The sequence below is a fragment of the Diplodia corticola genome (genome assembly GCF_001883845.1).
Source record: "Diplodia corticola strain CBS 112549 chromosome Unknown scaffold45, whole genome shotgun sequence".
NCBI classification, from domain to species: Eukaryota; Fungi; Ascomycota; class Dothideomycetes; order Botryosphaeriales; family Botryosphaeriaceae; genus Diplodia; species Diplodia corticola.
This window is the reverse complement of record NW_017971524.1, coordinates 35472-63127: the sequence shown is the minus strand read 5'-3', so window position 1 is coordinate 63127 and position 27656 is coordinate 35472. Positions and strand designations below refer to the sequence as shown.

The 27656-nt window shown below is 56.4% G+C and overlaps 8 protein-coding genes across 8 annotated transcripts; 6 read left to right on the top strand and 2 right to left on the bottom strand.

Moving 5' to 3' along the window:
* Nucleotides 1–135: 135 nt before the first annotated feature.
* On the top strand, nt 136–1167 carry BKCO1_4500019 (mitogen-activated protein kinase-binding protein 1 q6ns57; the record flags this gene model as incomplete). The annotated part of the gene is made up of 3 exons (XM_020276176.1): nt 136–568; nt 708–915; nt 987–1167. 3 exons carry the CDS (start codon nt 136–138, stop codon nt 1165–1167), a joined length of 822 nt encoding a protein of 273 aa, XP_020127980.1.
* An 827-nt stretch (nt 1168–1994) lies between these two features.
* BKCO1_4500018 (uncharacterized protein) lies at nt 1995–3203 on the top strand (the record flags this gene model as incomplete). The annotated part of the gene is made up of 4 exons (XM_020276175.1): nt 1995–2358; nt 2443–2647; nt 2707–2929; nt 2988–3203. 4 exons carry the CDS (start codon nt 1995–1997, stop codon nt 3201–3203), a joined length of 1008 nt encoding a protein of 335 aa, XP_020127981.1.
* Nucleotides 3204–4007: 804 nt separating this feature from the next.
* Nucleotides 4008–5208, top strand: BKCO1_4500017 (uncharacterized protein; the record flags this gene model as incomplete). Its single annotated transcript, XM_020276174.1, has 4 exons — nt 4008–4362; nt 4469–4658; nt 4713–4923; nt 5029–5208. The coding sequence occupies 4 exons, from the start codon at nt 4008–4010 to the stop codon at nt 5206–5208; spliced, it is 936 nt and encodes a 311-aa protein (XP_020127982.1).
* A 2565-nt stretch (nt 5209–7773) lies between these two features.
* BKCO1_4500016 (small s protein) lies at nt 7774–10830 on the bottom strand (the record flags this gene model as incomplete). The annotated part of the gene is made up of 5 exons (XM_020276173.1): nt 7774–7939; nt 8010–9438; nt 9491–9821; nt 9874–10435; nt 10490–10830. The coding sequence occupies 5 exons, from the start codon at nt 10828–10830 to the stop codon at nt 7774–7776; spliced, it is 2829 nt and encodes a 942-aa protein (XP_020127983.1).
* A 1125-nt stretch (nt 10831–11955) lies between these two features.
* On the top strand, nt 11956–13149 carry BKCO1_4500015 (quinone oxidoreductase; the record flags this gene model as incomplete). Its single annotated transcript, XM_020276172.1, has 1 exon — nt 11956–13149. One exon carries the CDS (start codon nt 11956–11958, stop codon nt 13147–13149), a length of 1194 nt encoding a protein of 397 aa, XP_020127984.1.
* A 1018-nt stretch (nt 13150–14167) lies between these two features.
* Nucleotides 14168–17310, bottom strand: BKCO1_4500014 (peroxisomal hydratase-dehydrogenase-epimerase; the record flags this gene model as incomplete). The annotated part of the gene is made up of 6 exons (XM_020276171.1): nt 14168–14958; nt 15016–15123; nt 15316–16629; nt 16679–16787; nt 16851–17078; nt 17152–17310. 6 exons carry the CDS (start codon nt 17308–17310, stop codon nt 14168–14170), a joined length of 2709 nt encoding a protein of 902 aa, XP_020127985.1.
* Nucleotides 17311–17798: 488 nt separating this feature from the next.
* On the top strand, nt 17799–19204 carry BKCO1_4500013 (uridine cytidine kinase; the record flags this gene model as incomplete). The annotated part of the gene is made up of 4 exons (XM_020276170.1): nt 17799–17945; nt 18031–18536; nt 18777–18916; nt 19080–19204. The coding sequence occupies 4 exons, from the start codon at nt 17799–17801 to the stop codon at nt 19202–19204; spliced, it is 918 nt and encodes a 305-aa protein (XP_020127986.1).
* Nucleotides 19205–24178: 4974 nt separating this feature from the next.
* Nucleotides 24179–25517, top strand: BKCO1_4500012 (s-adenosyl-l-methionine-dependent methyltransferase; the record flags this gene model as incomplete). Its single annotated transcript, XM_020276169.1, has 4 exons — nt 24179–24286; nt 24426–24587; nt 24782–25217; nt 25336–25517. The coding sequence occupies 4 exons, from the start codon at nt 24179–24181 to the stop codon at nt 25515–25517; spliced, it is 888 nt and encodes a 295-aa protein (XP_020127987.1).
* Nucleotides 25518–27656: the final 2139 nt, after the last annotated feature.

Below are 27656 nucleotides of genomic sequence, written 5' to 3'. Positions count from 1 at the left end.
CTCACCGTTCCCTCTTCCATTCTTCATTCGTTCCCATTCGCCAGTCTCTTGTCCTTTTTTTCGACAGGAACGCCCTTCATCAACAACCAAAAACGAAAAAAAAAGGCACGCAACCAAACAACCCCGACAGGAACCATGGCCATCCTCCCCGACCGCCCAGGCATCGAAGTCACGGTCCGGATCCACGACCCGGCGGGCACGCCGCCCGGCGGCGGCCTCGCATCGATCGCGTCGGACCGGCCCAAGACGCCCAGCCCGCCGCCGGACGCGGTCGAGTACCCGTCGCCGGCGCACAAGGACCGCGCCAACTCGAGCACGCGCTACATCGAGGCCATCCCCGACGCCGACTTCTCCATCGTCATCAAGTTCACCGCGCGCAACGCCGAGCTCGAAGGGTACAGCCTCGGGCTGTGCATCTACGTCGACGGCATGCGCGTCCAGGGCAGCGTCATCGACCTCAAGAGCCACGCCAGCCAGCGCGCGTGCTGGTACGTGTGCGATGGGGCCATGGGGTGGGAGGGCGGGAGGTGGGTGCAGAGGAGCTTGAGGTTCGAGGGGCTGGTGGTCGGTGAGTACTGGTGTTTTTTGTTTTTTGTTTTTGCGGTTCTACTTTTCTGCTCGCGGTGTTCTCCTGTCCCCGTTCTTTTTTTTTCTTTCCTGTGACGATGGAGCGTGATGGAGCTGATTCCTTTTTGGTGCCGATGCAGATAGGAATGCGCGGGAGAGTTTGTACCAGACGCAGTTTGAGCGGGCGCAGTGCTTGGGCGAGATCAAAGCACGGTTTTATCGCGTGCAAGAGGTGGGGAGGATTCCGCACAGGGACTGCCCCAGCCCGACCAGCCCGACGGGATTGGTCAAGTTTAACAAGGTGGCGGAAAGGGCGTTGAAGGAAAAGGCGATTGATCTTCAAGCGACGTAAGTGGGCACGCAGAAAATGGTGTCGGGGTAGGAGCACGTGAGGAGGAAGGTTGCTGACGGTGTAACAGGACGGGAAATGTCAAGAGAACGTTTGGCAGATGCGGAAGGGTCTTAACGGAGCAGATCGACCCGACGGACGAGCCGTGGGCGGAATTCACGTTCAGATATCGGTCCTGGGAGGCGCTGGAAGAGGAGGGAATTCCACCAAAGTCGCCCCCGCCGGCCACGACGTTCGACTTTCTGAACTGATGAGGGACCAAGGGTCAAGAGAATACAAGGGCGCACCGGGGTGCAGACTTGCCATGCCACTAGCCAAAGGGGATCGCGGCTCAAAGTGCTGCTGCATATAAAAGCGCCGGTCGGCATGAGGCAACAAGCGAGCAGGGAGACGGATGCCGGCGAGAGTCGAAGCAGCAAGCCCAAACGCAACCATGACAACGGCAGCCGCGTCGATCTGGCGGAGCGCCTGATCCAGACAAGGCCGGACAAGCTAACCTTTCCTCTTCTCCCGGATACTGCAAGTCCCACGCCGCACGCCGAGAGGCGGGTGTTTGCTGTTGAGGAGTAGTCACGTGAAGGCGCAACGCGAACCAATAACGAGAAGCAGAATTGCAGTAGCGCTTGAAATGTATACGACCCTGCTTGTTTGCTTTTTTCGAGTTGCGGTGCTGCCTGGCGGTGCTGCCTGGCGTGACTGCCTGCCCACGCGTAACCAATGACACGGCGGGCCCACCTGATTTGCTGGCACGTCGACGCGCTCCTTCCTCTCTCCACCTTGACCACGGCCTACTCGGCTCCAACGGCTCCAACGCTCCAACGCTACCCATCGTCGGCTGCCGATCGTGCCCGCGCAGCTCTGCTTACAGCCAACCCTCGCTCTACACGCCCTTGCAGCCTCTTCGACTGGGCTCGTTTCGTGCCACCGCGTAAGGCTGAGCTCGCTCGCTAATCGCCTTCATTCCGTCGACAAGCTTTTCACCCAGCGCCGCTCTCACCCACATTCCGGGCCCCGGCAATCGCCCTTGAACTTCCGTGCCACTGGCCACTCGCATGTCACAAGACGCCAACCCCTCGGCATGGCAATCATCTCTGATGTTCCTGGCCTGAATGCCAAGGTAATGGTGCATGGTCTGCCACTCGACGAGTTTCCTAGCGACAATGAACCCGACACTTCAGACACCGTTACGCGATATGTCGAGGCAATTTCAGGCCTTAACTTCATCGTCGCCATCACCTGCGACGAGTCGCTTGACCCGGCGTACAAGGCCTCGGACCTCTACATGGAGCTGTTCGTTGACGGCCACAAGGCCGGCAAGTGCACCCTCGAGAGGGCAAAATGGATAGGCCGGCATGGAACAAACTACCACTTCACTGGATTTCGCCTTATCGAAAATGGGCAGTGGGTCCATCGGACTATGGCCTTTTCAGAAGTCAACGTCGGTACGTCTGCCCTCGTCCCTGTTGTAAGCTCGGGTGCTCGCACCTCCCAAAGCCTCAAGCTAATGATGACTCTATCTTGAAAAGTCGATGAGAACGATCGGGTTGCTCATCCGGCTGCCGAGATTGAGGCCATCCGGTCTCTGGGAGAGATCAAAGTTACCGTCCTACGGGCCAAGTTGCAACCTACAACTCCACGTAGCTCAACTAGTATATCAAACCACAACTTCACCATCATCGACAGCGTTCCAGAAAAAAAGCTCAAGGGCCGAGCAATTAGCCATCAGGTCAAGTGAGTGTGCACACCCCCTCCAAATTATGACACTATTAGACCAACGCCAATTTTCTCAGGCTTGGGGAGGCGATACCGCAACCGTACAGCCTCACCAAGCGGAAACACTGTAAGAGAATCGATGCCGAGCCTTTCGCTACCTTCATTTTCCGTTACCGCTCCAGGGATGCGTTGAAGGCCGAGTGCATCATCTCGAGGACCGCCTCGCCTGAGCTGCTCGAGGACCGCCCAATCGAGACTTTAACCGCTGAAGAGGCCCGTGAGCTCGTTCGTCGCCTCAAGGTAGGCCTCTCACCCAGGGATTTTGGTTTGCTTGTGGCTGCTAATTTCACGATATCAGGACCAACAGGGCGCACGCCGGAGCCTGCCGCCGAGGTTCAAGCGAGAGGTCAAGCAAGAGGTCAAAGACGAGCCGGGCCGGGGAGAGCGTCTGAGTGACGCCGATGTCATTGACTTGGGAAGCGAGGATTCCGATGTCGAGATTACCAGCGTCCGACTTCGAAAGCGTCGACGCATTTCCGGACCCATCGAGATCATTGACTTGAGCGATGAATAAGAAAGATCGCACGCCAGTCGAAGACCTCTGAGGTATGGTTTATGGACCTGGATTTCCCTGAACTGGGTGTGGGTCATTCTAGTATCCATTCGGTGTTATTTGGAGTTCGTACTACTCATGCGTGACGACAGGATAAAGGTCGCTCTGAAGGCGCTTGGGAGAGAGTTTCGTAATCATGGGGCTGGCGGAAAGTTAAGTATTGCCTTAGCGGCAAGGCATGATCATGTAGCAGCAAATTCCAATTGAGCGAAAGCGCAGATGTGTTGTCTCTTCTATGCTACGGCGCAGACAATCAAGATAGCTACGTGTGCCGCTTGGGCTTGCCAATGCGGTTGCACTCTGAGTGTCATGAACCCATGGTTGGGCCCTGGACTTCCACCTCCGCCCGATGAGGTTAGCGTGGCTGGCCAACTGAAATATATTCCACACCAGCCCGTCACCTTCTCACTTCAACACCGTGACATTAACACCACACTCGCCTGATTTTACGAAGGTCTTCGAGCGCTGCTCCCGCTGGAGCCAGAGTTGGCACCTATCACAGCCTACAGGATCTAGGCTGCCTACACCCCCGTTACTGCTCACTTTCTCACCCATCCGCACTCACATTTCGACGCTCACCGGTCCTCGACTTTGACAACCTGACTTTTCAGCCACCTCGAGCCACCCAGGCTCACATCTCACAACCTCACCATCGGTTCTGTAGGCAGTTTCCATGCTCTGATCAAGAAATCCGCTTCACCTGGATAGCTCACCAAGCTGTCGGCATCCTACGCCTGCACCTCAAACAAGAAGCCAAAGCTCACCATGGCTGTCATCTCATCACTTCCTGGGGTTGAAGCTGAGGTGAGAGTCAATGGTGAACGAGCCGAAGAGTACGTGGACAGCAGTCAGGTTGATACGGACAACACAACGACAAGATACATCGAGGCCATATCAGGTGCCAGATTCACTGTCCACTACACTATTCCATCTGCTTGCTTCGGTCAAGGGAAGGATGTTCGAGTCAGAGTTTACGTGGATGGTGAAAAAGTTGATGGAAAGATGCTGCTTTGTAAAAAACACAACAACTTGCGAAAAACAGTGACTATCAATGGTGCTTCTTCTTTTCAGGATGGAAAGTCAACCATATCGCCGATGATTTTTTCAGACATCGATATTGGTGAGTTCCATTTAAAATTTACGCTGTTGCCTGGAGGACATACGGGAGACGTAGAGCTGGGGCTGTTCAATGTATGACTATCTGACTTTACGTTTTCTCTGTCTAGACAAGCAGGAGACAGCCACCTTGAGCGAAGAGATGCAAAAACATCTTAGATCTGTTGGGACTATCTGCGTAAGGCTGCACAGAGGGTTAGCCAAAACCCAGGATCGCCGCAATAGAACTATCACGATGGATGGAATTGGCAAGGTCTCAGAGAAAGATCTCAAAGGAAAGCCGCTATCTCATCAGGTCAAGTAAGCAGATGTTCTTTCGTACTAAGCTGTTTCCTATCGCTGAAAGGGTCATAGGCTTCAAGCACCCTATAAGCGAAAGGCCAAGATGTACACACAAACTTTCATCGCCGGCAGCAAAGAAGACGACCCATTCGCTAAGTTCACCTTCCGATACCGATCAAGGGCTGCACTTCAAGCCGAGTGCATCATACCCAGGACGCCCTCACTCAAGCCACTTGAAGAGCGTCCGCTCGAGGAGCTAGACCCAGATGAGCTTCGGGAGCTTGTGCGTCGTCAGAGGGTACAGCCACCACCAATTTTCAACACGATTTCTATCAACTAGTCTCCTTGAGTCCTTGTGACAAACAGTAGCTAACAGGAATTGCTGTAGGAGCGAGATGCAGCGGCCTCTGCCGTCAAAAATGAAATCAAGTCGGAGGAAAATGCCGGCTCCAGCGGGCCCAAGAGGGCCTACGATCAGTCTGAGTTAGAGGTTGTTGAGACAAGACCGGTGAAGCGTGAGCGCACCTGTGGATCGGCTCCGGTCGTCATCGATTTATCTGATGATTGAGGCCTTGAGCCTGAGTTGGATGAAAAGCAGCTGCTTTCGTGGATTTTTCAGCTTGGATCTTTTAGCCAGCGCAGAAACTCATTTTGCGTGAGAGGAGCCAACAAAAAAAAAATGGCTAACTGCTGAGGACATGCGTTGCATGGCCACAAAAATTGGGGGGAGCAGGGGAGGGGACTAAGGTTATATAATATGGTCAAAAAGGCAAAAAGTGCATTCGGAGATTCTTGGAGTATTAGCTTCAATACTTTATGAAATTCAGTAACTTCACTCATATAACTCGATGCTATACCGTATTTTGATATGGCCTTGGAGGGTTTTTGTGTCACGGGTCAGATGGATGTTCGGTATTTGAGGTGAGTTCATGGCGACAACGGGTATGGAAGGCGAACAGGTTTGCATCCTGACGAAGAACGCAAATACGTCGAGCAGGCGGAAGTAAGTATTCATATCAAGGCATGGTACGCTGAGAGCAGTCGCGGGGCGAAGAGTAGTTCTCGGTGGCCGAGTGGCCAGGTGAAGTGATGAGTGAGAGAGCGAAGACTAGGCGGGTAGCGGATAGAACCCTTAATCATGAGCTCCTTTCATTCTGTGTCTCTCATCAAACCCATCTCCTCCATCGCAACACACACCAGAGCCCGTACCTAGCAGAAACCCCGACCGCACCAGCGGACCCCCCTCACCCTCACCCTCACCCTCACCCCCACCTTCACCCTATCTACCCCAACCCTGAACCCTCACCCAAGACAGCCCCAGGCCCCAAGCTCCCTCCTCCTCCTCCTCTTCACCCACCCCGCCCACCCAATCTCGACCGTCCCGCCGCTGCCCCATCACCTCAACTGACAACAACCTACCTCACTCACGTCACCCCCGTCTCTGCTCCCCCCCTCTACCACACCCACCTCTCTTCGATCCGCTCCCGCCCGTCATCCGCCACGAATAGCCCAAAACAACAGCAAGTCAAACGACAGCAAAAACGGAGAGCTACACGACGGAATCCCCCCTCCTCCCCCCCCTCTTCTGGCTCGCCACCCGCCCGCTTCTTCCCAATGGCGTTGCCTTTTTTTTTTGGCAGCTGCTCCCGCGACTTCCTTCGGTCCCGTTCGCTCGCTCGCTCGCCGCCCGTCGTCCGCCGTCCGCCGTGTGTGTGATGTAAGGGACGATGCCGATGCGGGTGAGAGGGAAGAGGGAGTGCGCCGCGCATGTGTAAGGGCGCTGCTGTGAGTGGGGTGGTAGATGTGGGTGGGCTGCCGGCTCGTCTGGTGGCGAGGTTTGTTGTGGGGTTTGCGGTCTGCGGGAGGGGAGGGGAGGGGAGTGGGTGGTGGCGGACTTTGTGCGGCGGAGGGGGTATGCGGTAGTGGCTGGGTGGAAGGGAGTTGGGTGGGTGGGTCGGTTTGGGAAGTTTTTGCGAGGGATGATGGTGTGGGAGGGGGCAGAGAGCCGTTGGGTGGGGTGATGTGGGAGTGTCTTGCTTGTTGCGGTTGTTGGTTCGGTGGTGGCTGTTTGCTGGCTTGGGGTTTGGAGTTGCCGAAATACTCCGCGCGTGACAGTCGACGACCATATGGGGTGTTAGAATCTAAGCTAATAGATAGTGGCCTAAATCATCTAAAGTACGTATCACTTTCACAATAATACAATGCCAAATTATAAATTAGAACTAAACTACGTAAATTACTTTAAAATAGATTTTATTTACCCGGATTTATATTAGATAGAAGCACTAACTACTAAGTATACAGCGCGACCTTCTTTTAACGATTATTTAGTAGGTTTATAAAAGAGTAAAATAAAATTCTATTATAATCTCCGTAATTTCTCTTATAACTTATAATCCAGTGCCACTATTTTATAGTAGTCAATCTATTTGGGTAGAGAGCCATCTTTTACCGTTATTTCTAACTCGTAAAAGTGGAACCAATAGAAAATCAGATGATGACAAGAATTTTGAGGTTTTAGACTTCTCTGGTAAAGAAAGTAAATGGTGGACCTCGTATCCATTAGCCTTGAGTCTCGACACGCATGTTGGTAGCCAAGAAAGACCCGCCCGAGAAATTAACCCACCATTTTCAGTAAGTATCTTTATCATAAGAGCCTTACTATAGAGCCCAGACGGCGTCCTGAATTCCCACAGTCTCATATCACATACTGAAATGATTGATCTATCGAGCCCCGTAAGACCTTTGAAGTCCCTTGAATTCACATCTGCGTTTGACTCCAATAATAGATTCGCCATGGCCGGGTTAGACAAGTGGATTGGCTTATAACGTCGCACCCTCAGTATGCGTCGAGTTCCATGGAACCTCCATACATCACAGTCGGGGTTTTGTCCATGTTTGATGAGAGCTCGGGCAACTTCAATCAGTTCGTTACTGACTTCACCAAAGCTTAGTTGGGCCGGCATGAAAGAACCCAGCTCGAAATCGAATATCCCAAAAAGCCACTGGAATGGCACGAGGCCCATAAATTGGGCATTTATATCAGCGCCGTGGTCCAGTAGCAAATGAGCCATCGAAGTATAATCGGTACTGACTGCTAAGCTTTCCCAAAGATAGAAATCTGAAAGGATTCTCACCGCTTGACAGAGGCAGACCAGTAGAGATTTTTCTGGATTTGAATTGACAATCGGAGCTTCTGACGATGATTCAAGTTTTCGCCGCATGTATAGCTGGAGTTTGGAGACCACGGCGAAAGACATTCCAGAATTTGCGATACAAGATAGTTGTTCCAAGCCTGACTGATGTCGAGGATCAATCACGAGTGACCGTGGTACAGCTATAGGTCGAATCATGTCTATCAGCTCGTACTGACAGGTCAGAGTGGTTTTTTCAGCCATGAAGCAGTACTCCATGCATTTGGGGGAGAAATGATAGTAAGAACGCTGGATTTGCAATGGGTCGATGTACGGATACAGAGCGCGGGTGAGCATTAATTTGGCAAGCTCAGTATATCCATTCTGAGGCCGAGACACAATGGACTGGCGGAAGAAAAGCTGGCGAAGCCCCGGCTGGCTTAGGAAAGCGCGTACCGTCTCATGCATGAGTTGAATGTGGTCATTCTTGACGTTGAGCTCCAGGAGGCCTCCGCACCTATCTTTGAGTGTTTCGAGCCAATTAGACACCGCTTTCGCATCTGCGGGGTGCTTCAGTCGCTCATGACATTCCTGCGCAGTCTTGCAGGGTGAACAGCGGACAATGCTGTAAATGTCTTTGAGCCCAATTTCTCCCTCAGCACGAAGGATTACTTCCAGGACAAGGTATGCTTCCCATCTGAAGTCCTGAGGGATTCTCTCAACGATCGAGTGGTAGAATTCGTCTAGCTCTCGTGGGACCCGTTCTAGAAGCACTTCTAGATTGCGCACAGTCGGATCATTACTTTGACGTAGAGCCAAGTTGATGTCTTGCATGGCAAGTTTTACCCAAAGGAAAACGCCGTCGGCTTTGGCGAGAATGGACTCGACCAGATAGGCGGCCTCTTCTAGTGCTGCGTGCAATGACTCTGTAACCGAGAAACGTTCCAAACATTCTGCCAGTCTTCCTTCCGTATAAGTTCGGACATCTTTCTCTGTTTTGTCTTGGATTCTGAAGTGCGTGTACTGTTCGAAATGTGTTTGGATTATTTGCCGCGGCCGGGTCGAAAAGAAAACCTTACAGCGCACTGCTGATCCGGGCTTGTGTTGAATCAAGTTCTTCATGAACGCAGAAATGAGTTCGAGATGCCCATCAAGCTCATCAAGAGCATCAATGAATAAACACAGCTTCAGCTGTGTGTGCTTTTGCTCCAAGATAGAGAAAAATGCATGCCTTAAGTTGGTCAAACTCCAGTCAAAGCTCTCTTTCTCGGTGGCAGGCAGGCAAGCCTTTGGGATTTCTTGACAAAGACTCGGGACATCCCTGAGGATCTGGTGCAGAAGACTTCGTAACATTCCTTCGAAAGATTTCTGAGCCTTTGAGCCTCGGTGGTGGAAGAAGAAGCCGGCCTTCACGAATGATCCTGGTTGATCCCAGTTTTCCAAAAGTTCTCTCGTCCTTGAGTCCTGAAAGGCGAATTTCATAAGTGTTGACTTGCCGGCACCAGGCTTCCCCTCAATCCAGTAGGCTCCAGTTCCATCGAGCAACCAAGGAGCGAAATCCAGAGACTCGTCACTGAACATCCACTCAAAAGTGGATTGAAAACGAGGAGAAATGTCGTCCAATCGGTGGTCGAACACATCCATCCAAAGAGAGTGCAGAATCTCTGGAAAACTTTCGTTAGCAGTGGTGAGACAAAGCCCACAGCGGATACCTACCTGCGGTAGAATAATCTCTCGGCTGTTTTGTATTCGGCCTCCCCCTTTCGTCCTTATACCTGTTCCCATGTTCGAAGCTCTCATTGCCTGCCGTCTTTGGATCGGAGGTCGCACTCCCGAGTGAAGTCGCCTGGCCAGTTATTTTTCTGAGACAGTCCAAGACTACAGTATAGTGGATGTCACCAGGAGCAAACTTGACCATGGCTGAATGATCTTGATCAATGGGCCGCACCTCGCCCAATGGGGCACGAGAGCAGTTTTGAATAGCCGATTCCTTCTTCACCATTACCTTTCTCGGTCCACTCCGGCTCCATTTGCCGTCAGCGGATTGCTGAGAGCGGAGTAAGCTTTTTGCATTCCAGCAGTTGCTTTGTACGACTTACCATGACAGTCTGGGTAGTTTTTGTCTCGTAACATGAGATTACCGGGAATTTTCTGGTGTATTGAAGGTTGCTGAAATACGAATCGAGTGTTTTCAGATAATCCGACGCCGGAGACAGTTTCGATATCAGCTCCTCTGTTGGATTCCCGTTCACCATCGAAATCAGCTGATCGGTTTCCATGCCGCCATTTGGAACACCAAAGAAGAGTATTGCCTCGAGCTTTCCCAAGATCGAAGGCTCCTCGCCACAGGTGGGCGCCAAGACAACCAAGGCCTCTTTCAAGATGATGCCGCCCATACTATGTGCGATGAAGACGGTTGGCTTGGAAGAAAGCCATCCTAAGCCCACGGCTGTCAGACGGTTGACGAGCTCTAAGGCAATATCCGGGATCGACTTGAAGGATGTACTGTCGTTCAGGTGGGTATCGTAGCCGTAGGTGATTGCTCTGATGCCGGGGATCGCTTTTGGGAGCCCGTCCCTGAGCCACATGAAGTTGTGCTCATTCGAACGGCATTGCCAGGACCCAAAAGGATGACTTGCGAGGCCACTAATGGCTATGCAGCTGGATTTTGGTCAGATGAATGAGAAGTTGGCAGAAGGGGAATCGTAGACTGACTTGAGCACATGGTCGTCATCATGGACTTCGTTCAAGACTGTAAAGTCCAAGAAGTGGAGGTCGACAACAATGCGATACTGGGAATTGCCATGCTCGGCGGGAAAGGACCACTGTTTGCCATTTTCCAGCAGTGGAGGAAGCGGATAGATGGCGATTGTCGCATCTTTCGAGTTGGCGGCGTCGGGAGAAGTCAAGCTTCGGGCAAGCGAAAAGACTTCGATGGTCGGCACGACATCATCTGTGGCCAATACCCGTAGTAGAAAATGAACGAGGCTAGCCTTGTTGATGTCGGGTGGGAGCTGACGGACGCGATAAGTAAGAGCTCGTTGATCGCGAGGCATCTTGCGCGCAACACAGCCTCGTTATCCAAGGATGTCGAACATAAGGACCCGCTGGACATGAAAAACGCAGCAGCTGTGGCGGAAATTGAAAGCAGCGAGGGAAGGTGCCGAGTTCATGAAGGCGCAGTCATGTTGGTGGAGTGGGGATGAGAGGTGAGATGGGATGGAGGAGGGAAGGCTGGGCCGCCCCCGCCGACACCTCGCTTATTGAAAAGCCGTCGATGGACTGCAGGATGCTTCATTATTGGTTCGATGCCGCGTTGTACGAAGCTAATGCATGCGGCTTGGTCACATTGTGTCTCGAGGCTGGAGGGCAAAGATATCGCCGGGTAGGATTTTCTCCAATGTGAAAATACCGCCTTTATTAAGTATATGACCTTGCACAAGCTGCCACTTTACCAGTGAAGCCCAAAGCCATCATGCCACTCTATAAAAGGTGTTGCGAAATGTTTGCATACTCATGGTGTGCTTAATATGGATGGTCCTGAAGAGGCGGCACAGGTTATGCAAATTATGCAACGGTCTCGCGTGTCCAATAGCGCCGGATCCGAGCCATTCGCTTGTCAGAGCGAATCGACTACCATCAACCTGCTGTTTGTGAGTCAGCTGTGTAGTCAGCATGCATTCATGACGAAGCAGGTACTTCCAACGAAGACCTGTCGCGTCTTGTACAAGGTAAGACGCTCATTTCTTCTTTATTGATCATCGTGCAATTATCCGTTTCGCATGTCTGCTGCATAGCCCCCACCGAGGAAGAATGCACAATTCAAATCATCTCGACAGTCCAACGCAACAAGCCAATGGTTCATACCTTTGCAAGCTCTAGCGCGACCGTGTTGCCTTCATCTAATTCTGAACAGGAAAGTGGGGCTGAAGTACCAATCCTACCTTACCCAGCATCTCAAGGCACCAGGACGGATGCATAAGCACGCAAAGCAAAAGTATATAAGTAGACAGAGCCTACTCTACCCCACACCTCCATTCGCTCTCACATGAACCAACCCTCCATTCTCCATATCCTCCGATTCGCAACCAGACACGCTGCGAGACCAACCTGCAAACGCCACCACTCAACCTCACTCTCTCCCCACCCACTCCCCCGTCCCTACACCACCCCCACCGACCATGCCCGCCACAACAATGAAGCAAGCCCAAGTCTCCGCCTGGGGCCAACCCCCCACCTGCACCACCGTCCCCATCCCCGCCCTCCCCGCCGGCCCATCCTCCTCCTCCTCCTCCTCCTCCTCCCCGGCCTCGTCAACCACCACCACCTCGGACGACACGATGGTCCAGATCCGCGTCCTAGCCGCCGGCCTCCCCACCCTCGTCCGCTCCCGCGCCGCGGGGACGCACTACAGCACCGCGTCGACGCCGCGGGCGCTGCCGCACGTCCCGGGCGTCGACGGCGTGGGCACCACCGTCCCGGACGGGCGCCTCGTCTACTTCTCGACCTTGATGGTGCAGCAGGCGGCGGCCCCCGGCGGTGGTGGGGGCGGCGGCGGCAGTAGTGGCAGCAGCGGCAGCTTCGCAGAGGTGGTCAACGTCCCGCGCGCGGCGACGGTGCCGGTGCCGGTTTCGTTGCCGTTCTCGTCTTCGTCTGCGGGGGTCAACGACGACGACGACGACAACAACGTGCGGATCAGGTCGGTCGCGGTGCAAGTCGCGGGCCAGATGAACGCGGTGATGGCGTCGTGGATGGCGCTGGCGGCGCGGGTGCGGCCGGTCGTCCCGGCGGCGGAGCCCCCGGCCGGGTGGACGGCGGTCGTGGTCGGGGCGACGGGGCTGGCGGGGGCGGCGGCCGTGGGCGTGGCGCGGGAGTGGGGCGCGGGCAGGGTCGTCGGCGTGGGGCGCGACGCCGCCAGGCTGATGGACGGCGGGCTGGGGCTGGATGCGGTGGTCGTGCTGCAGGGCGGGGACGGGGACGGGGACGGGGACGGCGCTGCTGCTCATACGGATTACGGCGTCGCGGCTGAGGCGGACGTGGTGCTGGATTTCTTGTACGGTCCGCCGGCGTTGGGGCTGCTGAGGGCGCTGAGGCCGAAGCGCCCCAATGGCTGCCAGTACGTGCAGATTGGGACGGTGGTGCAGAGGGATATGGCGTTGCCGGGGGATGTTTTGAGGAGCAAGGATATCACAATGAGAGGGGCTGGGCCCGGCGCCTGGCAGATGGAAGCGTTTGCGGCCGAGGCGCCGAAGATGGTGGAGGCGATTGTGGCGGGGAAGATCAGGCCGTACAAGTTTCGGGAAGTGAAGCTGGAGGACATTGAGGAGGCTTGGGGCCAGAAGGGTGGGGATCGCATGGTCATTGTTCCTCAATGAGTGAGGGCGTGGACATGGATATGGCGTCTTACGCGAATGCCAATAGTCTGCCTGAGCTCGCAGTATGTGTTTTACCAATCTATCAGGCCATAAGAAGCACTTGAGCCTCATGTATGCAATTTGGGCCGCTTAAACGCACCTTCCCCGTCCGATCGTTGAGGCATCCAGGCACATAGACATGGGCAGGTTTGACGGGTTCCGCGCCATTTGGGACGGCCGCATTGCGCACTGTCCGGATCAGATCTCCATCAAGTCATAAACGGCTCCAGCATATGGAATCGGAGCAACCCGATAGCGAGGAAGATTACGACTGGGGGATCGATCATGAAGAGAACAGCTATGATCCGGAAATAATCAACCAACCGGACCTTGAGTGGACCGAGAACTGATAGCGACATTCCTGAGAAGACCTTCAGATCCAAATGAATTTAGGTACTTGGATTTGAAGAATGGAGACTACAAGATGTACGACCAAATCCGCAACCTCCTCCTAAACCGCCACTTCTCCAACCTCTCCACCGCGCCCCCTTACCCCTTTTCTCTACAAGCGCTCTGCACCGACGGTTGCAAATTGCACATGGGGCGACTGCAGTCCCGCATACTCTCAGGAGTCCCATATCGTCGGCCCTGATAGAGTGCCGGTAGAAGCGGATGGCCTCTACGACGGAGATTGAGAGGTTCTCGACTCGCAAGGATGACAGGGACAGCATCATTATCGGCTTAGCTCCAAGAGAGGCACGAATACCCCATCTACCCTCGAGGACCCTCGTGGGGAGAGGGACGTCCACAAATGGCTATGTAGATGACTTGCATCATTGAAACGATGACAAGCACAACTCAAAATAGGACAGCTGGCAGCCATACCAGATGAAGAATCCCCGAAAACCCTATGTTCATTTTGAATCATACATGGAAGGATGCATATGAGGGGGAAGAAAAGCCGATACCATCCCGTCCACATATCCCAAAAATTCCCTTTCGTCAAGTTACCCCCCTCAATCATATGACACAATCTACTTTACAACTTCGCCTTCTCCGCGCCCAGCAACTCCGCGCCCGCCCCCGCAATCGCCAGCTTCCCCGTCTCCTTCACGACGACCTGGAACACGACCGTGTTGCCGGCCTTCCACATCTCCGTCCGCAGCGTCTGGCCGGGCAGCACCGTGCCCGCGAAGCGGACCTTGATGTTGCGGAAGGCGCCAAACGTCTTTAGGATGTGCTTGCCGGCGATGCCGAAGAAGCACAGGCCGTGCAGGATGGGCGTGTCGAAGCCGCCGACCTTGCTGAACTCGGGGTCGATGTGCAGCGGGTTGCGGTCGCCGCTGAGGCGGTACACGGCCGCCTGCTCCTCCGTTGTCTGCTCCTCGACCACCGCGTCGGGCGCGCGCTTGGGCGGCGCGTGCACCTTGGTCGCCGGCCCGCGGTCCGCGCCCTTCTTGGGCCCGCCGAAGCCGCCCGCGCCGCGGATGAAGACGGTGGATTCGTTGTAGAAGAGGTCCTCGCCCGTGGCCTTGTCCTTGGTCACCGTGCCCGTCACGATGATGCCCGACTTGCCCTTGTCGACGACCTCGACCAACGACGGGTACGAGACGAGCGTGGCAGACGTCGGGATGGGGAACTTGCGGATCTCGAGGTACTGTTCGCCGTGGAGAAGCATCATGGGCGAGAAGTTGGGGACCACGTCGGCCATGCTGAAGGGAACGGTGGCATTGAAGGGAGGAATGACACCAAAAGTCGGGACGACCTGGAAGTTTTCGTCGCTCTCGAAGACGAGAGGTAGGTCGGTACGTTTCGCGCCAATACCAAGATCTGGTGAGGAAACATTAGCTACACGACCGTTGTTTCATTGGGTGCCAATTCACTCACTGTAGAGGATGACATCACGGTCATCATAAGTGAACTCGGTTCCGTCAGCCTTTGCCTTCTTCGCCTCCTCAATATTTTTGAGGTACTCGTTGTCGCCGTCGGAGGATTCTAAACCAATCAGTCAATATAATGCCAAGAAGACAGTGGGACACAGCCGAGCAACTATCACAAGAAAAGAGTGGGTGGGTTCAGGATTGATGATGAATAGGGTATACATTTCTTTCATTATACAAAAAGATTTCTCTATGCGAGACTTTACAAGGACGAAATTTGAATGGCTAATCTAGAGCTTGGACTTACCGCCCGCCGAACCACTTCTGTTTTGGAAGTTCGCCATGATCTTGCCAGCACTGTCGTTGGGCTCCGTAGGGTGATCGGCACGGCCGTCGTCGAAGTCGATGATCTTGGGCCACACCTTCTTGACAGCCTCGGGGGTAAGCTTGACGTCGATCGGGAAGCCGTGGCCGCCGGAACGCTGCCATCTTGTGGCGCCCTGCCAGCCGCTGCCGACCTCGTAAAGGCCACCAGTGGGCTCAGGGACATTGTCCGAGCAGAGGGCAACAACGAGAGGAGCGACGTAGTCAGGCTTGAATGCCTGGACAAGCTCCTCAGGCATAATGGTGCGGGTCATGTTGGTACCGGCGTTGGGAGCGATGGTGTTCACGAAGATGTTGTTCTTGGCACCCTCGCGGGCAAGAGCACGAGAGAAACCGAGGATACCACACTTGGCCGCAGCGTAGTTGGCCTGGCCAAAGTTGCCGTAGATACCGCTGGTGGAGGTAGTGTTGACGATGCGACCGTACTTCTGCTTGAGCATGTAAGGCCAGGCGGCCTTGGAAACCTTGTACGTGCCACGGAGGTGGACATTCATGACCGAGTCCCACTGGCTGTCGTCCATGTTGGCGAAAGCCTTATCGCGGAGGATACCGGCGTTGTTGATGATAATGTCAATGCGGCCGAAGGCATCAATTGCGGCCTTCACGACAGTATCGCCCTCCTCGGCCGAGGCTTTGACGCCAACAGCCTCGCCGCCTAGCTTCTGAATCTCCTGAACAACAGTATCAGGGTCAGCCAGGTCGTTGATGACAATCTTGGCGCCGTATTTCGCGAAGAGCAGAGCATATGCGCGACCAAGACCAGCACCGCCACCAGTGATGAGCGCAACCTTGCCCTTGAAGTCGGGGTTTTGTGCCGGAGGGTTGCCGGGAAGCTTCTGGGCCTCCTCGAGCAGCTCGAGGAAATTGGCCGGGCCAGTGGGGTACTCGGGCTTGGAGAAATCGTTGATATCATTCCACTTGGATAGAACAGCGCCGGGGGTCATTGTGCTGTCCGCCTTGAGGAGACCACCCTTGGCACGCTCCCATCTCAGCTTCGCAACGTGGCCACCGCCCACTTCAAAGATCGAGCCAGTCTCCTCGGTGTTAGAGGAGTGAACCAGGACGGCAACGAGCGGAACGATCCAGTCGGGCTTGAGGTTCTCCAGGACATCTGGAGGCATGATGGTCTCGGTCATGCGGCTTGCTGCGATAGGAGCAATGACGTTGGCGAGAATGTTGTACTTGAGACCCTCCTTTGCCAGGGTCTCAGTGAAACCGACCTGGGCCAACTTGGCAGCTGTGCTCGTATTAGCAGCTGCTTGTCGTAGAGCTACGAAAGTGCTTACAGGAGTAATTGGTCTGGCCAAAGTTGCCGAAGAGGCCTGCTGCGGACGCGGTGTTGATGACGCGACCATACTTTTGTTTCCTAAAGTGTGGCCATGCTGCTCTTGCGCACTACACCCAACATCAGCTTCCATCCGTCCCTTGAATAGGCCAGGCGCTCTGGAGTATACACACCTTGTATGCACCCTTGACGTGGACAGAGTTGATCAAGTCCCAGTCCGCATCCTTCATATTCTTAAAGCTGACATCGCGGAGGATACCGGCGTTGTTGATGAGGATATCGATGCGGCCGAAGGCCTTGACCGCAGTGTCGATGATGCGGTCGCCGTTCTCGACGCTGTCGTAGTTGGCGACGGCCTTGCCGCCGGCCTTCTTGATCTCGTCGACGACGACATCCGCTGCCTGTCGGTTTTCACATGTGAAAGTCAGCTTCGGGGAGCTGTCCGGGGAAGCTTTGGGAGCTTCGGAGACGCACCTTTGTCGAGTTGCCCTCGCCCTTGAAGGAACCGCCCAGGTCGTTGACAACGACGTTTGCGCCGCGCGAGCCGAAGAAGGTGGCATAGGCCTTACCCAGGCCACCGCCAGCACCCGTCACGACGACGGTCTGGCCATCGAAGCGCAGCTGTTCGGCCATGATGGAAGCAGTGTGGAGGGGCAGTACAAAGAAGAGAGAAACAACGAGCCGATCGACGGAAGCTCTGCGAAGCTCTCGTGTGGAGAAGTGTGGAGGAGGAGAAGGGTAAAGCTGGAGAAGGGCGAAGGGTGCTGCGGAGAAGGGGGGCCGTCACGGTGCGGGATAGGAATAAAGTAGCTTCGCAGGGAACGCGCGCGTGGACGAAGCCGAGCTGCTCACGGCAATCGTCGTCACAGCCTCGGCTGTGCTGCAACCGACGCCGCCATTGGCGGGGGAGCAGCACCCAAGGCATTTTGTGGGGGCGCTAGACGGCACCCCACGAATCCAGAGCAAGCTGCATTCACATGCCAGTGGCCCTGGGAGCCCTGGGAGCACTGGGAGCCCTGACGATGACGCTACCGTCCGTAAACTCTGGCTCCCACCAACCCACTCGACTTTCGGCCCAAGCACGAGCTCGAGCTTGAACCCGCCTACCAGGAACCGCAGACATGTCCGCCATCATCGACGACAAGTCCGAGCACTGCATCCCCTTCATCCTCGACCGCATCAACGCCCACCGCGCTCTCCACGGCGAGAATGCGCGGCCCTTCTTCCTGGGCCTGAACGGCGTGCAGGGCGCCGGCAAGACGACCCTGGTGAGAAATGCAGTCCCTCCCACAACAAACCAAAAAAAAAGAAAAAGCGCCGACCACTGATAGCCAACCTCTCCATTCCTCACAGGTCACGACCCTCTGCGCCACGCTCCGTTCCCCGCCGCACTCGCTCCCCACCGCTGTCCTCAGCATCGACGACCTCTACCTCACGCACGCCGACCAGATCGCCCTCGCCTCGACCGACCCGACCAACCCGCTCATCCAGCACCGCGGCGAGCCCGGCACGCACGACCTCGCGCTCGGCCGCGCCGTCTTCGCCTCGCTCCTGCACAAACGACCGACCAAGATCCCCGTCTACGACAAGTCGCGCTTCGCGGGCGCGGGCGACCGCGCGCCGGCCGAGGCGTGGGAGGAGGTGAACAGGCCCGGCCGGCCGCCGGTCGAGGTCGTCATCTTCGAGGGCTGGTGCGTCGGCTTCCGCGCGCTGCCGGACGAGGCGCTGGAGGCGCGCTGGGCCGACGCGAGGCGCCGCGTCGACGCGGGCGAGAGCTACGACGGACAGCTGGCGCGGCACGAGCTCGCGCACCTGCGCTTCGTGAACGACAAGCTGCGCGAGTACGACGCGCTGACTGAGTGAGTGGCTGCCTTCATCCCTTCTCTATCTCTCTCTCTCTCTCTTTCTGTCCCCATTGCTTGCCCAAGAGCATGCTCTTCAAACTACCCCACTTTTGGCTACTTGGCACAAAAATGGTGGTGAGGGGCGGGGAGCCTGGGCCGCTCACCCGGGTGATAATTGAGGCGTGGGTGGTTTGCTCGGTATCGTGCTGATATGGCTTCCGCGCCTTGCCCCTCGCGCGGAAACCGGAAATTCAGCATGCTCGACGCCTTCGCGCACATCGATGCCGAGAAGACACAGTACGTCTACGACTGGCGCCTGCAGCAAGAAGCCGCCATGCGCGCTGCCAAAGGAACTGGCATGACGGATGCACAGGTCATCAACTTTGTGAACGGCTGTAAGTTCTCCCCGCACACGCGCGCGCCCTCGCGGCGGTTGTCCTTCTACCCTGCTCTTGCCATCTTTCGTCTTTCTGCCATATCTCTCTTGATTCACGAAAGATCAAAAGCAATACGTCTGCGGGACATACCAATACTAATTCACGAAAATTGGATTCAAAGATTACCCCGCCTACGAGCTCTACACAAACTCCCTGCGCGCCGGCATCTTCAATAACGAAAAGGGCAAACAGCTCCGCCTCGTCGTCGGCAAGGACCGCCGCGTCAAGTCCGTCGAGAAGCTGTAGACCAGACGCGTGTGCATGCAATACAGCAACAGAGAACCGAACACGTCGCGCAAGGTAAGAAAACTTAGCATTGTGCCATTGTTGTGGATAGGCAACCCGTACTCCCACTGTAAATGAGAATCGTCAGGGGTAATCATGCGCAAAGGCTTGGAATTAGTCAAAAAGCGAGGAAGAGAGTGCAAGAGCGAGAGAGTGTGTGAGAGAGCGACTCAAGAAGTCGGAACACTGGTCCCACAATGCCCACGTCCGCTTCAAGGAAGATGATCATCTCCATGCATACATGAATGAGGCGAACGAAGCTTTGACAAAGAAGCTCAGACTCGATGATGGTACCTAGGCCCAGCTGTCTGGTCGGTCCTTCACATGCACCGTCGATGAGGGACGCGGATTGGTGATCCCCATTCCGGCGCTGCCGCATTCCAATAATAAACACGCGCAGAAGTGGCAAGTGGGTAGATAGATTCCCCGTATATCGAGATTAGAATATGACAAGACATGCGAAACACTATTATTAGAACTGTGAGCTTGTGTACCAATATGCTTGATCGGGTGATCGTTGAAGCGAGAAAACAACGAACAGCCGGCCCCGATCGGCGAACGACACATCACGGAGCCTCGACTCCATTGGTATTACCACCGTTCATTCGTTGCGTAATCGTGCCTAAAGATAGGAGACAGAGGGCTGGATAAACTTTGAAGCGCATCAAAGTGCTGTGGTATTCACGAAATGAGTAAGCAAAGTACGACCTACCGTATTCGCACAAGTATGCGTATCATATGGACGCGCGGGTATGATGCCGCAGCATAGTGCTCCTTCAAGGTTACCCTTGTCGTAACCTACACTTCGAGTGTGGAGTTCCTACACCTTATTCTAACATCCGCCGTCGACGTTCTGCGGATCAGGTAATCGATGGTGGGATATTTGTGGATACGCGCGGTGTAGAATATTGAACGAGAAAACCGACTCTCATCGTTGAGCCTGGGACAACTTTGAGACGGAACGACGCTCGTAAGTTTGAAGGAAAGCTCGGTGGCTTCGGACGTATGTGAAGGTGGCCGTAGTGCTTTGTTCGTTCGGGTGCATGGGCGACGGCGCTTTTGCGGAAGGCGGTGGATAGTAGGTTCATTTGACTGCGCGATCCGGCCTCTCAGCCGTCCATTTTCGATGTCCGGAACCGCTCATGAATCGGTTTCGTGTCGCGGTAGGAAGAGGGGTTTCGGTGTGGTGGTGGCGTTGGACAGTTCGCAACTGTCAGATCTGTGATGTCAGTACCGCGTGGCGACAGCTCCGCCCCCTTTCCATCATCCCGCCTACTCGTTATGGCGGCACGATAGGCGAACCCATCGACACCGCTTCAGTAGCGCCTTTGGTAGATATGCCGGACGTGCGAAGAAGAACCGACATCGGTTATGGTACTTGCTTCGCCACGAGCCACGGCTCGGCCCGCAACCGCATCGCTATCTCCTGATCGGTGACTCTCTCACCGCCGCTTGCTAGTTCAGCAGTCCTTCGAGTTCTCTACCAATGATTTCAGAATTGCGCAATGAATCCTTTCGAACGAAGCATCGAGCCCAATGAAGTGTAGGAATAGGAGGTTCGTCAATTCCGACTCGACCGCTGGCAGGTCCTGCGAAACCATCAAGTGGCGAGTAGGCAATGCCATCCAAAAGCACATATCTCAGCCTACCTCGATACGTGAGCAGCCATTAATGAGACCTTGCGAGAGCTTTGCATCTTGCTGGGATGTATGTATACACAGGACTTGCTCAAGCGTGTTATGTGTGGAATCGTTGGCGCTTTTACCCGGTTTCAGATTTTCTGTTCGATGGGCGAGTTGAAAACATTGGTGTTGAAGGCTCGGTCGGTGGTTGTGGTAGCGGCGGCCGTAGTGACTGGTTGTGTCGTTGGCAGGCGGTGTTGAAGCTCGATTGCTGGTATAGGAGGGAGGTGCCTTCTGGAATAGTAGCTGAAGGCGGTCGTGCTAGCCTGACTGTTAGCTTCAGACTCTCAAGAGAAAGGAGGTGAATGAAGCAGTGTGTGACAGGTGCACGCACAAGACAAGTCTGCCCGCGTGCGGGAATGGTCATCCAGCATACACCCTCCAGTTATCGATCTCTCCTGAGCAAGTGGCTTACTTACTTACCTGGGCCCTTGAACGGTTAGCAGACTACATCTCAATCATTGCTTGTTACCGGAGGCTATGTGCGCTAGCCCCTGTGGTCGGTTTTGCCGAGCACGACTGAATCGTGCGATGCGGCTATCAGAAGACGCTGTGGCTACCCCACTAACCAAAGTCCGCAGGAAAAATATTTTCCTTGACCGGTCAGGCAGCTGTACCCGCGCTCGGCGTGTGCGCGGAGTGGAGGGCCAAGGGAACGGCCAGTTGGTGGAGGCGGAAGAGGAGAAGGCGAGGGGGCCAGGCCTCTTCACTGGCAGCGGAGGATGTGCACAATTTCTACCTATTGAAGAAGTGATCATGAGGTATCAGTACATCAAACCCCTGCTACTCCCGTTGCCTGTAGGGAGTGACGAGCTGGGAGTTGTCTGTCCATCGTTGTCATCCTGCTGTCATTGGTGCGTTGGAACCTACAGTAGCCTCTGTCTGAAACAAATCGAAGGGGCAGCCCTCAGCTGTTTTGTCTCCGCATTGGCACGTGGTCTCCAATATAGATGTATGCAGCATGGGTTTCCCTCACACAGTGTGCAGTTGCGATCTTCGTCCTCTGAGGGGGAGAACCGCCGAGACGGACGAGGGGCAAGCCGCTCAGCGGACGACCGAGCCCAGGGAACTGCAGCACCATGGAAACGGTAAGATACGGCCATGGAACGCATGGTTGTTAGCGAAGCTAGGACGTGCTGCCCCTCAAAAGCCCCAGATGTAATCTTCCCTGCCTCCAGCCGTGCCCATCAGCGGAGCCCATCTTCTGGAAAGCCGTGGAACTTCCTGGACGGGTGCATTGTGCGAGCCCTGGAAGCCATCTTCCAAGCCGACGCAGGTCAGCTGCAGTGTTCCTCCGAGAAGGGAAAATGTGGTGCTATCGGGCGTTATATTGATTCGTTCAGGCCTTGCAGACTTTGCCGCAAACGAAACGACTCGGCCCCGATCCCCAGCCAAAGGGAGGACCCAAGAGAACAGTCGGCGATTGTTCTTCGGCGGTTCTCCGACTTCTTCGAAAAGACCGACCTATCCGGATTTCGTTGTTTATTTGATGAACGCCGGGTAAGAAGCTGAGACGGAGGCGGATCCGACAGGCTGCCCACCAAGTGTTCAAAAGTCGGCATAAGATCTATCGCATTCGCACCTTGAGTCTGCGGCCCAGCTATAGCCATCTCCTGATTGCGAGAATCGAGGTCAGGACTGAGTGACACAGATGGTTTCGTACAGGAGACAGGCCGCAGCCTGGGCGGACTGGCGCCCACGTGGCCACCGCCTAAATAAGCGAAAGGAGAGCGCAAACCAGGAGCCTTGTCTTCGCCCCAAACGCACTTAGCCCGCGGGCAAATCACGGCCCTACACAGTCCGTTCCCTTCAATCTTGTAGCGTCCGCATCGGCCTGCCAAACGCCGTGACCCTGAATATCGCAAAGTGAGGAGCGAGAGAGGGCACACGGTTGCCCGTCCCAAGGCCATGTCCTCGGGAAAACTCCCGTCACCAAGCCTTATCGGGCCCTGCCGGTGGCGGACGTTGCCCTGCCCGGCGGCCGTCACCGCGTCATTTCGGATCGCGGTGCTCTCGGTAATTGAAGGTAGCCTCACTCTGAATGGAAATGACAAACAACAGCGGTGGGTGCATCGATAGGACGCTGGTAGGGAGTGTGCGGCCAGCCCAGCTACTGCGTCGAGGAGTGGACGATGTACTCACCTGGCTCGATGATGGCGGCCTGATGCAGCCCTTCAGCTGCCCTTGGCCACACCCCAAAACCTGCAGCGACTTGGGCGCTTCGGCAGTGTGATTGGGAATCACTACGACCTGTGACCAAAATGACGCTGCCTTGCCAGAAGATCCCCAGCCCGCCGCTGCCGAGCGGGGGCCCACCGGTGCTAAAACAGGTGGAGACGGCCAACAAGCCAATGTGATCCAATCGGCCGAGCTCGCGTGGAGGGCGCTTTGCCGTGACGAAGCTGGCATCTCCGGGCATCGAGGAGGAGGTACCAGGGAAAGGGAGGCTTGGTTAGGGAGCGTGTACTGTGCCGAGCGACTGCTCTCCGATCAGCCTGCAGGTCTCAATGCACTCCCACGCAGGCGGCAGATAATGACCGAATGGTGAAGCCTGGACTAGCCGGGATTTCGTAATGGCGGGCGCCCGCATCAAGCCTTGCCCGTGGCTCCGACGCTCTCGGAGTCTAGAACTCGCGGCATGTTTTGCATTGCTTGCATAGTAATCCCGCTGTTGCTGTGGTTGCGGCCGCTTCACCGTCTTTTGGGGCGAAAGGCTTTGCTTAACCACCTTGGCTCTTTTCCGTCACTTTCTGTTGAGGCTGGTATGCGTCTTGGTCGCTTGTCAGGTGAGGACCGGTGTGCGTATCATGTTTCACCAATTTGCGGCTGTGTCCGTCGATGGCGCGGGTGTTCTTCGCCCCATGCGGCAGCACAAACTGGTTCGCCCGTGAGTCCGCGCTTTTTGGGGTCCCGTCTCGTCCTTATTGCGCGAGGAGAAAGCTCCGGATGAAATGAAGAAGATCGTGAGGCTTGCGCAGGCCCCTTCATGCTGCTGTTCCTGTGACATGACGCACATGACAGACGCGTTCTTGTTTGGCGGAAGGGGGCCTACTGGCGCTCTTGCGGGGCTGGCCGGCTTCCGCTGCGTCAGGCATCGTGTGCCCACGCTGCGCGCACCCACGCTATCCCGGGCAGCTGGTAGAGCCCCGAGCATCCAACCTTGCCCATGGTAATGCACGTCACCCACGTCGTACAAGAACAAACTTCAGCACCCAAACAATCAGGCAGCGCATCGTAAACGGAGGGCGACAGGATGACTGAGTCTGTGTCTGATGAGTACAGGGAGATCGTGGAGCTGCACGACCGAGAATTCCAGAAATTCTCCCTTGACAACCAAATATACTGCGTTCCGGTGGATGAGGTAAGTGCGGCGTGCTCTTTCCAGCGTCACAGATGGGGTGCAGCCTATTGTTCCGGTCTCAGCTTGGAAGACCCGGTTGGGATTACGGCGGCCAGGGTGTGTGTGACGGTCAAGCAGACGTGGGCTAAGGCGACAACAGGAAGAAGAGCAGCGGCTCGTAAACCAGCACCAGATCCTGCGATATCTTTTTGAAGGCCGGCTCTTTTTCCCGCCCATCAAGAACCCGAAAAAGGTCCTCGACTGCGGGTACGGCCGAGGAAACTGGGCTCTGGAGATGGCGCAGAACTATCCGGACAGCGAGGTATGTCCTTGAGTGGCGCGTCTCGTTCTGGCTCGAGTAAGGGATGAGCGATAGAGGGCCAGAAGGAGACTGAAGATGCGATTTTTCGAACGGGTCAAGAGAGGCAGAGATGCCGGTCCGGGGTCGTCCTGCTCGAAAGGCGGCCCTGACGCTACGGCGGCGCGAAAACTCTTTACTGACAGATGATGTTGTAGGTAACAGCCATCGATGTGTATCCCACAAACGAGCTTCCTGACGACCAGCCGGACAACCTGGAGATTGAAGCATGGGACTTGAACCAGACGCTCACACCGACCTATAAACCAAACGAGTACGATTTGATCCACTCGAGGCTTGTGGCGCCTGGAATAAAGCAAGACCGGTGGCCGCGATACGTCCGAGACATGGTCCGGCTGCTCAAGCGCGGCGGCTGGGTCCAAATGGCTGAGTTCTACTACATCATCCAGTCAGACAGCGGACTGCTGACCGACGAGCACGCGTTGATGCAATGGTCCAACTGTTACCGACGCACGATGGAGCAGGACCGGGATCCTCGTGTAGGCCGACACCTAGGACAGTTGATGCGCTCGGCAGGCTTATCCGACGTGCAAGAGGTCACGTATCGAATGCCGATTGGAGGATGGCCGACGGGTAAGGCGCTTCAATTGCGTGGTCCCCACACGGAACGGACCTGGGGGCATGCGGAATCGACCTTCCGCCTTGGTGCCTGGTTTGTGTAACACTCGGCTAACGGGCATCCTCGTCGTAGATCCGAGACTGCAGTGGGTTGGCCAACAGAACCTCGAGAACATCGGCGCCATGCTCGACTCGCTCGCGATATGGCCCTTCACAACGCGCATGGGCTGGACCAGGGATCAGGTGGCGGCGCTGACGGACCGAGCCCGGGCGGAGGCCGCCGATCCGCTGTTGAAGCTATACATTCCGCTGTGAGACGGCTTCACCACTGCTGTGTGACCAAGCATTGACGTTCGACACAGGACCGTGGCTTGGGGCCGGAAGCGAACGTAAATCCTTTGCGGGGAAGAAGTGGGTCTTCTGCGTCGGCGGTTAGCCACGAGACAGGCCTGGCACTGCGCGTCGGATGCGCGGGACTGAGGTGCGAGACTGGACCAACCACACGACAGCGGGAAGAGCACACACCAGATTGTTTTGGCGCGGCATATGTGACGGGGCGTTCTTGCTAGCAAACACAATGAAACCTTTTTCGCTTGCTGCGCTGCCAATTGGCGAGGCGTGGGTGTACGGTGAGAGCGCGGCCCGGGCCCGGACGGCGGTTGGCGAAGGGCCACGCAGGGAGCAGGTGGGTGGTGATGGTGCTTGAGGCGCGGGTGAGTTGGTGAGGGCGGTGGATTGACGAGTGCAGCAGTGAAGGCAGCGGCGGCCCGACCTCGACCAGGGAAGGGACGGACCAGAGCAGCAGGGCCGGCCGGCGGAGCGGAGCGTTCTGATACCCGACAGCCACGGAGTCCCCTTGGGCGGCAAGAGCAGGCGAGAACAGGCGAGAGCGGCGGAGGGCAAGCACGGGGTGGAGTGCAGTTAAAGTTTAGGGAGAGGATACCTAGTGTACCGGCCGGCCGCCGAGGACGCGGGTTCGGGGAGGGCAGGCGGGACCCAGAGGGCTGAGGCCGTGCACGGCGGCAAGGCGTCGTCACTGCCCGGCGAGGAGGCTGGCGGATGGCAGAACGGCAGGCGTGATGACACAGGGCAAGAGCAGGGACAGCAGCACTTCACCAGCCATGCTGAAACGCGCAGGCCCGGGGGATGGAGGCTCCGTCTGAGGGCTCTCGGGCACGGCAGGAAAAGGAGGACGAGAGCGGTGGGCCACCCAGCACAGTGGTTCCGACATGACATGTTGAGCAATGCTGGAGATGTGGCTCCTGGTCGGCTCAATTTCAAGGCGCATCCACGGCCGTCATCCAGCGCCATGACTCGGGCATGGCCGAAGGAACAGCGCAGACCGGCCCGGAGATCGATCTGCTGCAGCCGCTGGCAGCGCTCTGGGGATGCGGAGGATCGAGTCCTCACCGCATCGCGCGCATGCGGAGGCCGGCTTCGCTGCACGATCACGGCCACGACGTCCGGGAGCACAGAGGCATGGCCTGCCCAGCTGCAGCCGTGGATCCACATCCCGGTTGATCCGACCTCCAACACCCAGCCGCGGCAGCGGGACTCTCGACTCGGCATCGTCCTAGCTTTCGCGGAAGCCGGCTCGCTGTTAGGGCCGCATGCGCCTGCAAGCACGTGCGGCCAGCCGCCAGCCGCCAGCCGCCAGCCGCCGGGCGTTGCGCGCGCTCTTGCGCCCGGCGGCGCCGGCTGGAGCCGTCTCTGCGCCTCTCAAGAGCTCTACGGCCACCGGGTTGGCAGCAGCATCGCCATCAGCATCGCCATCAGCATCACGGTGAGCCTGCGCCGCACAGCGCATCACGGCACCGCCTGCCTCTCGCACCACCTGGCCTCGACACCGCCCTGCCCGACCACGGCCGGAACAGCAGCCCGACCCGACGGCGATCCATCATCAGACGGCGTGCTAGCCAGCTAGCACCGCGTCCCAAGCTGCGGTTGACGCTGGTGGATAGTCGTCGCGCCCGCCCTGGCAGTGGCAGGCTTGTCCCGGCCCCTGACTCGCGCTGCTCCCGCCATCTCAAGAGAACGCAATTCCGCGGTAAATCCGCTTCCCCGTCGCCAGGGCTGCAGGGGCTGCAAGCCATCCTTTCGAAAACGAAACGGGCCTTGCGGATGGCTGGGGTCCACTTCTCGTAACAGCCACCGTCACGTGAAGCCGCGCGCGCTTCGCAGCGGCCGTGCCGGATCGGCATGCACGTCGACGGCATAGCAGGTGGTGAGCGCATTATTAGCTTTGGCACCGCAGCTTGACGTGTCCGCAGCGCCTGCCCTTATCAGGCCCTCCCCAGCGCAGCTACCATTCTTGCCATTGCCGCTGTAGAACCACACCTCGACACCGCTCCCCTTCTCCGACCCGCCCCGACTTCTCAGCCTCCATCCTCTCCACCCCGCACTCTCGGCTGACCGAAGTCAGCCGTCGTCTTCCTTTCCGGGCCCTGACCGCAG